The sequence below is a fragment of the Aquarana catesbeiana genome, linkage group LG09 (genome assembly GCF_042186555.1).
Source record: "Aquarana catesbeiana isolate 2022-GZ linkage group LG09, ASM4218655v1, whole genome shotgun sequence".
In the NCBI taxonomy this organism is placed as follows: domain Eukaryota; kingdom Metazoa; phylum Chordata; class Amphibia; order Anura; family Ranidae; genus Aquarana; species Aquarana catesbeiana.
In genome coordinates this window covers 165,569,827-165,582,142 of record NC_133332.1, presented here as the reverse complement: position 1 = coordinate 165,582,142, position 12,316 = coordinate 165,569,827, and the positions used below count along the sequence as shown (strand labels likewise).

Below are 12,316 nucleotides of genomic sequence, written 5' to 3'. Positions count from 1 at the left end.
TCACAAGATGCATGTCAAGTTGAGTTACGCAGGATCCAGTATTTAGGCCTAGGCCGACAAGGCCCAGGCCTAGGGCGGCACTTTGCGGGGAAAAAAGCCGCCCCCCACCCGCCTTCCCAAGTCCCGCGGCCTTCTCCCGCCCAGATGCAGGCTCCAGCGGTCGGCTTCCTGTGGTGTGATGGCATGCTTGGCGGGGGGGTGACTCGCGCCCCCATAAGTGGGCGCGGTGACTTGCTGCATAAAATTTGGACGGGCGGAGCCTAAAGCTCCACCCTCTACCCTCCTCCGTTCGGCTGACAGGAGGAGAGAGAGAGAGAAGCACGAGGGGAATCCCCTACCCCATAGCCAGGACAGGAGGTAAAATACTGTAGATTCAATTACTATTACTCTTGTACAGTAATGGGATCACTTTATTGCAATATCATGAGCACAGATTGGCTGCTTGGGTGCGTGTGCCAAGCAGCCAATCTGTGCTCAATATGGAAATGAATATACAGATCATGATATTGCAATAAAGTGATCCATGCTACAAACTCATTGCACAGTCCACCTTCAGTGAAAGTTCATGTACTGCAAACTTTGCAGTACATGAACTTTCACTAAGAGCCCTTTCACACTGTGCGTCGGGGCTGTTGGTGGTAAAGCGCCGCTATTTTTAGCGACGCTTTACCGTAGTTTTTGCAGGGGTTTTCGGCCGCTAGCGGGGCGGTTTTAACCCCCGCTATCTGTTAACCTGCAAATCAGCGCTGTAGCAGTGTTTTGCAGGCAGATTTAACCCTTTTAAAACCGCCCCACTATCGGCCGAATAGCGCTGCTAAAATGACGGTAAAGCGGCACTAAAAATAGCGTCGCTTTACCGCCGGGGCGCTTTCAGTGTGAAAAGGCTCTAAAGATGTTAAAGCACTGATTGCCACTGATTAGGCGGCACTCTTCAGCTGTACTTATAAGGTAGCACTGATTTGCTACAGTGATGGGCATTGATGAGGCACTGATGGTCCCCGATAACCTGCACTGATGAGGCTGCATTGATGGGCATTGATGAGACTGCATTGATGGGCACTGATGAGGAGGCATTGATGGGCACTGATGAGGCTGCATTGACGGGCACTGATGAGGCTGCATTGACGGGCACTGATGAGGCTGCATTGATGGGCACTGGTGGGGCTGCATTGATGGGCACTGTTGAGGCTGTGCTGATGGGCACTGCTAAAGCTGCGATGATGAGCACTGGTGAGGCTGTGCTGATGGGTACTGGCGAGACTGCCCTGATGGGCACTGGTGAGGCTGCATTGATGGGCACTGGTGAGGCTGTGCTGATGGGCACTGATGAGGAGGCATTGACGGGCACTGATGAGGCTGCATTGATGGGCACTGGTGAAGCTGCGATGATGGGCACTGGTGAGGCTGTGCTGATGGGTAATGGTGAGACTGCCCTGATGGGCACTGGTGAGGCTGTGCTGATGGGTAATGGCGAGACTGCCCTGATGGGCACTGGTGAGGCTGTGCTGATGGGCACTGGTGAGGCTGCGCTGATGGGCACCGGTGAGGCTGCATCGATGTGCACCGGTGAGGCTGAATCGATGGGCACCAGTGAGGCTGCATTGATAGGCACCCGTGAGGCTGCATTGATGGGTACTGATGAGGCTGCATTGAAGGGCAGTGATGAGGCTACACTTGGTAGATTGAAAACGTCACCTTATGACGAAACGCATCTGGGAGGTACGTGCTGACATCACCACGTCGCCCCATTGAGGACGGGAGTCTGTCTGAGTGCCGTCCGGCATCGCTTTTTATGCTTCGATTTTATCGTAAGTGCTATTTCAATTATAATAAAACTAGTTTGAAACGGTATCACACTATTTGCCACTTCTTTACAATATATGCATTGCTGAGCTCGTGATATGGATGTCAGGATGTATCTACGCCGCTCCTTGCCAGGAAGTCTTGTCTGTGGTTGTGCTAGTCTGCTTACATAAAGTTTGCCATCTGGTAAGCAGGATTTATATGTGGTTTGCTGCACCTTTTGGTACCTCTTTCCAACTTTTCATCTGGTGGATAGTTACATGCTCATTTGTTTTTTATAATCTGGTAAGCAGATCTTTTGTAAGGTTTCACTTAAGGATTCACTTTATTGCATGATTGCATGTCACTCACACATAGACCCTATGTGTGCCTATGGACACTGGATGGTCTTATGATTATTTATGATTTTGTCACTGGTTGAGTGTCACATTTTTTTCTTTTTTTGGAATTCAATTTTTTGTCAGTATTACGCTATGTTTTTCAATAATATTTTTTTTGGGTAAACCTTCGTGCATCCAATTCTACGTTACGAGTGTGACTCATCCAGTTTACACCGGGATTGATCTCTTAAAGGCCCAGGCTGGGTTTAAAGCCACCTGCCCGTTTTGGCTTACTTTCTGGTAAGCATTTCATCTAATAGATAACTTGTTTCACCTGAACCTTCACCTAACAACATATGAACTATTGAAGTACTGTATTTATTGGCCTATAACACTCACTTTTTCACCATGAAAATCGGGTGCAAATAGCGTGTGCGTGTTATACGCCAATACTTCAATTTTAGCTGCCTCGGAGGGGACAGGAGGGGGGTGGGACGATTGCTGTCAGGTTACAAACATTGAGAATCTTCTGTTTACTTGGCGGCCTCTGTAATAGGAAGTCCCGTCTCCTGGGCCGCCATTGGACTACTGTTCTGTCTATCATAAGAGATTCTCACTGTATGTAATCTGTCGGCACTTGTCCCGCCCCCTCCCTGTACCCTCTAGGCTGCAGATGGGCATCGATCAGTCTGCACTGATGGCATTGGTGAGACTGCTGCATTGAAGGTAATGGTGAGGCTGATGCATTGATGGCAATGGTGAGGCTGCTGCATTGATGGCACTTGTGAGGCTGCAGATGGGCATTGATCAGGCTGCATTGATGGCAATGGTGAGGCTGCAGATGGGCACTGACCCTTATTTTGCTTCAAAGTTCCTTATTTAAAATGTAAGTTTTTTTTCCTGAAACTTCCCTCTTAAAATGAATGTGCGTGTTATACGCCTGTGCGTGTTATACGCCGATAAATACGGTATTTTACGTTATTCACTTCTTTTTTGTTGTTGGACATTCCTTTGAAAAGGATTATATTTATTTTCACTGAGTTTCATAATCACATTTTGTATAAGTTTTAAAGCGCGGTTTTCTTTATTCTTTTTCTGTATTGGTGTACCCCACTTATAACCGCAGCTTCAATTTAACGATTCTAAGCGCAGTGTTTTCTTTTTTTGTTTCTTTTTTTTTTTTTACACTTGGTACCCACTTTTAATGTAGAGAGAGGAATAGGTGGAGCTCTAAGATGAAAAGGTGGAGCTGAAAAGGGAAGGGGTGTGGTTTACAGATTACAGGGCGGGCCTTAAACTCAAAGGGGTGTGGCCTTGACAAGAAGGGGTGAGTCATATTTAACCACTTAAGGACCAGCCTCGTTTTGGATTTTAGGTGTTTACATGTTTAAAACAGGTTTTTCTGCTAGAAAATTACTTAGAACCCCCAAACATTATATATGGTTTTTCTTCTAACACCCTAGAGAATACAATGGCAGTCATTGCAATACTTTTTTGTGCACCGTATTTGCGCAGCGGTCTTATAAGCGCACTTTTTTTGGAAAAAATTCACTTTTTTGAATAAAAAAATAAAACAACAGTAAAGTTATCCCAATTTTTTTTTATATTGTGAAATATAATGTTACGCCAAGTAAATTGATACCCAACATGTCATGCTTGAAAATTGTGCCCGCTCGTGGAATGGCGTCAAACCTTTACCCTCAAAAATCTCCATAGGCGACGTTTAAAAAATTCTACAGGTTGCATATTTTGCGCTACAGAGGAGGTCTAGGGCTAGAATTATTGCTCTCGCTCTACCGATCGCGGCAATACCTCACATGTGTGGTTTGACACGTTTTCATATGCGGGCGCTACTCGCGTATGCGTTCGCTTCTGCGCGCGAGCTCGTCGAGACAGGGGGGTTTTAAAAATTTTTTTTTAATTTTTATTATTTATTTTACAATATTTTATTTATTTTTACACTGTTTAAAAAAAAAAAAAAATTGTGTCACTTTTATTCCTATTACAAGGAATGTAAACATCCCTTGTAATAGAAAAAAGCATGGCAGGACCTCTTAAATATGAGATCTGGGGTCAAAAAGACCTCAGATCTCATATTTACACTAAAATGCAATAAAAAAAAAAAAAAAAAAAAAAAAAAAGTAATTTAGAAAAATGACATTTGAAAAAATATGCCTTTAAGAGGCGTGGACGGAAGTGACGTTTTGACGTCGCTTCCGCCCAGCAGTGTCATGGAGATGAGTGAGCGCCATCTTGGCCTCACTCGTCTGCAGACACACCACGGCACAGGACGCGATCGCCTCCGCCGCTACCGACGGCTCCGGTAAGCGGCGGAGGGCACCGGTTCGCGGCGGGAGGGGGGGGGGCCCCTCTCCCGCCACCGATAAAAGTGATCTCGCGGCGAATCCGCCGCAGAGACCACTTTTATCTGAAAGCCGGCCGCTGCACGAAAACGGGGATACCGGGGTTATGGCAGCTAGCTGCTGCCATAACAACGATATCCCCGTTCAAACTTAGGACGTACATAGTCGTGCGGCGGTCGGGAAGTGGGTGCATGGGTTTAGTCAGGCCTAGGGCAGCACAAAACCTAAATACACCACTGGTCCAAGTGCAGTCTCCCAAGGTTTAGCCAAGGAGCAACTGATCTGGAAAGCTGCACATGAAAGCTACAGTGGCTATTGAGCATTACATAACCTCAGTAAAAAAAAAAAAATAATAATAATAGCGGAGGTTCACACAAAAATGGAACCTCCACTTTTCTGAACCCTCCCCCCTACGGTGTCACATTTGGCACCTTTCAGGGGGAGGGGGGTGCAGATACCTGTCTAATACACGTATCTGCACCCACTTCCAGGAATAGACTTCCACGGGACTCACGCTCCCTCCCGCACCCCCCCCCCGCTGTCTCCTGGGAAACACACAGGTCCCAGGAGATAGCGGGGGCCAGTTAAGACGCACAGTGCGACTCGCGCATGCGCAGTAATGAACAGGGAAGTGAAGCCGCAACGCTTCACTTCCTGATTCCCTCACCGAGAATGGTGGCATCAACAGCCGAGAGCCGAGCGATTGATCGGCTTCGGCCGACATCGCTGGACTCCAGGACAGGTAAGTGTCCTTTTATTAACCACTTGCCGACCGCCGCACGACTATATACGTCGACAGAGCGGCACGGGCAGGCAAAAGGACGTGTATGTACGTCCTTGCCTGCCCGCGGGTGGGGGGTCCGATCGGACCCCCCCCCGGTGCCTGCGGCGGTCGGCAAATCTCCCCCGGCGATCGGAGGTGAGGGGGAGGCCATCCATTCGTGGCCCCCCCCTCGCGATCGCTCTCAGCCAATGGGATCATTTCCCTGCCTCTGTATTGTACACAGAGGCAGAGGAAATGATGTCATCTCTCCTCGGCTCGGTATTTTCCGTTCCGGGCCGAGGAGAGAAGACTGCAATGTAAGTGCACCAACACACTACACACAGTAGAACATGCCAGGCACACTAAACACCCCGATCCCCCCCCCGATCGCCCCCCGATCCCCCCCCAATCACCCCCCCCCCCGTCACAAACTGACACCAAGCAGGTTTTTTTTTTTTTTTTTTTTTTTTCTGATTACTGTATTGGTGTCAATTTGTGACAGTTACAGTGTCAGGGCAGTGAGTGTTAGGCCCCCTGTAGGTCTAGGGTACCCCCCTAACCCCCCCTAATAAAGTTTTAACCCCTTGATCACCCCCTGTCACCAGTGTCGCTAAGCGATCATTTTTCTGATCGCTGTATTAGTGTCGCTGGTGATGCTAGTTAGGGACGTAAATATTTAGGTTCGCCGTCAGTGTTTTATAGCGACAGGGACCCCCATATACTATCTAATAAATGTTTTAACCCCTTGATTGCCCCCTAGTTAACCCTTTCACCACTGATCACTGTATAACCGTTACGGGTGACGCTGGTTAGTTTGTTTATTTTTTATAATGTCAGGGCACCCGCCGTTTATTACCGAATAAAGATTTAGCCCCCTGATCGCCCGGCGGTGATATGCGTCGCCCCAGGCAGCGTCAGGTTAGTGCCAGTACCGCTAACACCCACGCACGCACCGTACGCCTCCCTTAGTGGTATAGTATCTGAACGCATCAATATCTGATCCGATCAGATCTATACTAGCGTCCCCAGCAGTTTAGGGTTCCCAAAAACGCAGTGTTAGCGGGATCAGCCCAGATACCTGCTAGCACCTGCGTTTTGCCCCTCCGCCCAGCTCGGCCCAGCCCACCCAAGTGCAGTATCGATCGATCACTGTCACTTACAAAACACTAAACACATAACTGCAGCATTCGCAGAGTCAGGCCTGATCCCTGCGATCGCTAACAGTTTTTTTGGTAGCATTTTGGTGAAATGGCAAGCACCAGCCCCAGGCAGCGTCAGGTTAGTGCCAGTACCGCTAACACCCACGCACGCACCGTACACCTCCCTTAGTGGTATAGTATCTGAACGCATCAATATCTGATCCGATCAGATCTATACTAGCGTCCCCAGCAGTTTAGGGTTCCCAAAAACGCAGTGTTAGCGGGATCAACCCAGATACCTGCTAGCAACTGCGTTTTACCCCTCCGCCCGGCCCAGCCCAGCCCACCCAAGTGCAGTATCGATCGATCACTGTCACTTACAAAACACTAAACGCATAACTGCAGCGTTCGCAGAGTCAGGCCTGATCCCTGCGATTGCTAACAGTTTTTTTTGTAGCGTTTTGGTGAACTGGCAAGCACCAGCCCCAGGCAGCGTCAGGTTAGTGCCAGTAGCGCTAACACCCACGCACGCACTGTACACCTCCCTTAGTGGTATAGTATCTGAACTGATCAATATCTGATCCGATCAGATCTATACTGGAGTCCCCAGCAGTTTAGGGTTCCCAAAAACGCAGTGTTAGCGGGATCAGCCCAGATACCTGCTAGCACCTGCGTTTTGCCCCTCCGCCCGGCCCAGCCCACCCAAGTGCAGTATCGATCGATCACTGTCACTTACAAAACACTAAATGCATAACTGCAGCGTTCGCAGAGTCAGGCCTGATCCCTGCGATCGTTAACAGTTTTTTTGGTAGCGTTTTGGTGAACTGGCAAGCGCCAGCGGCCTAGTACACCCCGGTCGTAGTCAAACCAGCACTGCAGTAACACTTGGTGACGTGGCGAGTCCCATAAGTGCAGTTCAAGCTGGTGAGGTGGCAAGCACAAATAGTGTCCCGCTGCCACCAAGAAGACAAACACAGGCCCGTCGTGCCCATAGTGCCCTTCCTGCTGCATTCGCCAATCCTAATTGGGAACCCACTGCTTCTGCAGCGCCCGTACTTCCCCCATTCACATCCCCAACCAAATGCAGTCGGCTGCATGAGAGGCATTTTTATGTCCTCCCGAGTACCCCTACCCAACGAACCCCCCCAAAAAAGATGTTGTGTCTGCAGCAAGCGCGGATATAGGCGTGACACCCGCTATTATTGTCCCTCCTGTCCTGACAATCCTGGTCTTTGCATTGGTGAATGTTTTGAACGCTACCATTCACTAGCTGAGTATTAGCGTAGGGTACAGCATTCCACAGACTAGGCACACTTTCACAGGGTCTCCCAAGATGCCATCGCATTTTGAGAGACCCGAACCTGGAACCGGTTACAGTTATAAAAGTTACAGTTACAAAAAAAGTGTAAAAAAAAAAAAAAAAAAAAAAAACACAAACAAAAATATAAAATAAAAAATAATAGTTGTCGTTTTATTGTTCTCTCTCTCTTTATTCTCTCTCTATTGTTCTGCTCTTTTTTACTGTATTCTATTCTGCAATGTTTTATTGTTATTATGTTTTATCATGTTTGTTTTTCAGGTATGTAATTATTTATACTTTACCGTTTACTGTGCTTTATTGTTAACCATTTTTTTGTCTTCAGGTACAGCATTCACGACTTTGAGTGGTTATACCAGAATGATGCTTGCAGGTTTAGGTATCATCTTGGTATCATTCTTTTCAGCCAGCGGTCGGCTTTCATGTAGAAGCAATCCTAGCGGCTAATTAGCCTCTAGACTGCTTTTACAAGCAGTGGGAGAGAATGCCCCCCCCCCCCACCGTCTTCCGTGTTTTTCTCTGGCTCTCCTGTCTCAACAGGGAACCTGAGAATGCAGCCGGTGATTCAGTCAGCTGACCATAGAGCTGATCAGAGACCAGAGTGGCTCCAAACATCTCTATGGCCTAAGAAACCGGAAGCTACGAGCATTTTATGACTTAGATTTCGCCGGATGTAAATAGCGCCATTGGGAAATTGGGAAAGCATTTTATCATACCTATCTTGGTGTGGTCAGATGCTTTGAGGGCAGAGGAGAAATCTAGGGTCTAATAGACCCCAATTTTTTCAAAAAAGAGTACCTGTCACTACCTATTGCTATCATAGGGGATATTTACATTCCCTGAGATAACAATAAAAATGATTAAAAAAAAAAAAAAATGAAAGGAACAGTTTTAAAATAAGATAAAAAAGCAAAAAAATAATAAAGAAAAAAAAAAAAAAAAAAAAAAGCACCCCTGTCCCCCCTGCTCTCGCGCTAAGGCGAACGCAAGCGTCGGTCTGGCATCAAATGTAAACAGCAATTGCACCATGCATGTGAGGTATCACCGCGACGGTCAGATCGAGGGCAGTAATTTTAGCAGTAGACCTCCTCTGAAAATCTAAAGTGGTAACCTGTAAAGGCTTTTAAAGGCTTTTAAAAATGTATTTATTTTGTTGTCACTGCACGTTTGTGCGCAATTGTAAAGCATGTCGTGTTTGGTATCCATGTACTCGGCCTAAGATCATCTTTTTTATTTCATCAAACATTTGGGCAATATAGTGTGTTTTAGTGCATTAAAATGTAAAAAAGTGTGTTTTTTCCCCAAAAAATGCGTTTGAAAAATCGCTGCGCAAATACTGTGTGAAAAAAAAAAATGAAACACCCACCATTTTAATCTGTAGGGCATTTGCTTTAAAAAAATATATAATGTGTGGGGGTTCAAAGTAATTTTCTTGCAAAAAAAAATAATTTTTTCATGTAATCAAAAAGTGTCAGAAAGGGCTTTGTCTTCAAGTGGTTAGAAGAGTGGATGATGTGTGACATAAGCTTCTAAATGTTGTGCATAAAATGCCAGGACAGTTCAAACCCCCCCCCCAAATGACCCCATTTTGGAAAGTAGACACCCCAAGCTATTTGCTGAGAGGCATGTCGAGTCCATGGAATATTTTATATTGTGACACAAGTTGCGGGAAAGAGACAAATTATTATTTTTTTTTTTGCACAAAGTTGTCACTAAATGATATATTGCTCAAACATGCAATGGGAATATGTGAAATTACACCCCAAAATACATTCTGTTGCTTCTCCTGAGTACGGGGATACCACATGTGTGAGACTTTTTGGGAGCCTAGCCACGTATGGGACCCCGAAAACCAAGCACCGCCTTCAGGCTTTCTAAGGGCGTAAATTTTTGATTTCACTCTTCACAAATAGCTTGGGGTGTCTACTTTCCAAAATGGGGTCATTTGGGGGGGGTTTGTGCCACCTGGGCATTCCATGGCCTCCGAAACTGTGATAGGCAGTGAAGAGTGAAATCAAAAATGTACACCCTTAGAAATCCTGAAGGCGGTGATTGGTTTTCGGGGTCCCGTACGCGGCTAGGCTCCTAAAAAGTCCCACACATGTGGTATCCCCGTACTCAAGAGAAGCAGCAGAATGTATTTTGGGGTGCAATTCCACATATGCCCATGACCTGTGTGAGCAATATATCATTTAGTGACAACTTTGTGCAAAAAAAAAATAAATAAATAAATAAATTGTCACTTTCCCGCAACTTGTGTCAAAATATAAAATATTCCATGGACTCAACATGCCTCTCAGCAAATAGCTTGGGGTGTCTACTTTCCAAAATGGGGTCATTTGGGGGGGGTTTGTGCCATCTGGGCATTTTATGGCCTTCAAAACTGTGATAGGTAGTGAGGAGTAAAATCAAAAATGTACGCCCTTAGAAATCCTGAAGGCAGTGATTGGTTTTCGGGGCCCCGTATGCGGCTAGGCTCCCAAAAAGTCCCACACATGTGGTATCCCCATACTCAGGAGAAGCAGCTAAATGTATTTTGGGGTGCAATTCCACATATGCCCATGGCCTGTGTGAGCAATATATCATTTAGTGACAACTTTTTGTAATTTTTTTTTTTTTTTTTTTCATTATTCAATCACTTGGGACAAAAAAAATGAATATTCAATGGGCTCAACATGCCTCTCAGCAATTTCCTTGGGGTGTCTACTTTCCAAAATGGGGTCATTTGTGGGGGTTTTGTACTGCCCTGTCATTTTAGCACCTCAAGAAATGACATAGGCAGTCATAAATTAAAGACTGTGTAAATTCCAGAAAATGTACCCTAGTTTGTAGGCGCTATAACTTTTGCGCAAACCAATAAATATACACTTATTGACATTTTTTTTACCAAAGACATGTGGCCAAATACATTTTGGCCTAAATGTATGACTAAAATTGAGTTTATTGGATTTTTTTTAGAACAAAAAGTAGAAAATATCATTTTTTTTCAAAATTTTCGGTCTTTTTCCGTGTATAGCGCAAAAAATAAAAACGGCAGAGGTGATCAAATACCATCAAAAGAAAGCTCTATTTGTGGGAAGAAAAGGACGCAAATTTCGTTTGGTTACAGCATTGCATGACCGCGCAATTACCAGTTAAAGCGACGCAGTGCCAAATTGTAAAAAGTGCTCTGGTCAGGAAGGGGGTAAATCCTTCCGGGGCTGAAGTGGTTAAAAGTCAGCAGCTTCAGTTTTTGTAGCTGCTGGCTTTTAATATTTTTTTTGTAGGTGGACTCCCTCTTTAAGGACAGAAAACATCCATTACTTAAAGCAGGACTTCACTCTCCCAATGAACATCGACTTTTTTTTATCCCTATGCTGCTAGCATTAGTAAATAGATAGGAAAGTATATCATATTTGCTTGTTTTAAACTTTTGTTTACATTTCTTTACTTATTTCCTGGTTTCCATGCCTAGGCAAATGATGTCATACATCCCTACAGTCTTCAGGAAGGGAGGGAGCGTTCCAAGCTCAGCCTATCCCTGAGCTAAGGGCAAATGAATTCCAGGAAGTAAATGATACATGAATCATCTGCCCTTACTCAAGGTGGCCACTGCCGGAAATGCCAAGAGGTGTTTTTCAAAATAATTCCTTAGCAAAATAAAGCATGGAGATATGGATGGATGGGCGAATTTGCTTTGAATATTAAAAACAAATTAAATAGCATTTATGGTTTGTGGTGCTCAGATGGAAGTGGGAGGGGTTATAAAGTGGATATCCCTGCAGCTTTTTTTGCCAGTGTCTAATCATATGTTGCATATAACTCATGGTTATGAATAGAGATCCTGTGTCACATAGTTTATGATTCAGAAAACAAATTTTTACTTTTGTCTGTGCCCACTTGGAGAAATTTGACATCACTTTCTATCAGAGCAAGCAGTGAGAGGAAATCTCCACAAACTAACAGAGGCTCTAACTCTTGCCTGCTCTACCTGAAACTTAATATACATTTAAGGAAGTTGGACTTTCATGCTACCTGAATGTACATTTGTGTCTTATATTCCTGCAAAACAGAAACATGTTTGACTTACTCTTTACATGTTCTAATCTGCACCCATCCATTAGGAGTAAGAATAGTAAGCAAGAAATTGCTCGCTTCTTTTCCATTCTTCTGTGTTTTGTGGAGCCAGGCTGCAAATATTAAAAAAAAACATGTTTTACATTAAAAAAAATTCAGCATATAGACACAACTCATACTTACAAATTTATAAATTGATATTCCCTTAACTACAATCCATATTCAGTGGTTGTGCACATAGCATGGTAGATTAAATGCTATATAAGACCATACTAAGACTAGCTGAAGGATGGGTACTCTACATTTTAGGCTAATGGGGGAAATAAAAATAAACTTTGCCATTCATCTTACCATACATTCTAACAATATTGGTGGATAGAGGCTCCTACTTGTTCTTTATTGCTTCCTCTTTTTGTAGCAGCTATTAAGCAATCCCTAGACAGCAACTATAAAAAAAATCAATGTAAAAAATGTACTTATTTTGTCTTTGACTTTGGCGTCCTTCAAACATTCAATACTCATTGGCAGGAGTGAGCTATTCTTGACCTCAGCTA

The 12,316-nt window shown here is 44.8% G+C and overlaps 1 protein-coding gene across 2 annotated transcripts in view; it reads right to left on the bottom strand.

Moving 5' to 3' along the window:
- Positions 1-12,316, bottom strand: part of CHRDL1 (chordin like 1) — a 268,432-nt gene that overhangs the window by 238,833 nt on the left and 17,283 nt on the right. For both annotated transcript variants that reach the window (XM_073599363.1, XM_073599364.1), the window contains exon 2: positions 11,776-11,875. In XM_073599363.1, the coding sequence (XP_073455464.1) occupies positions 11,776-11,875 (100 nt within the window). The remainder of the gene's footprint in view (positions 1-11,775; positions 11,876-12,316) is intronic.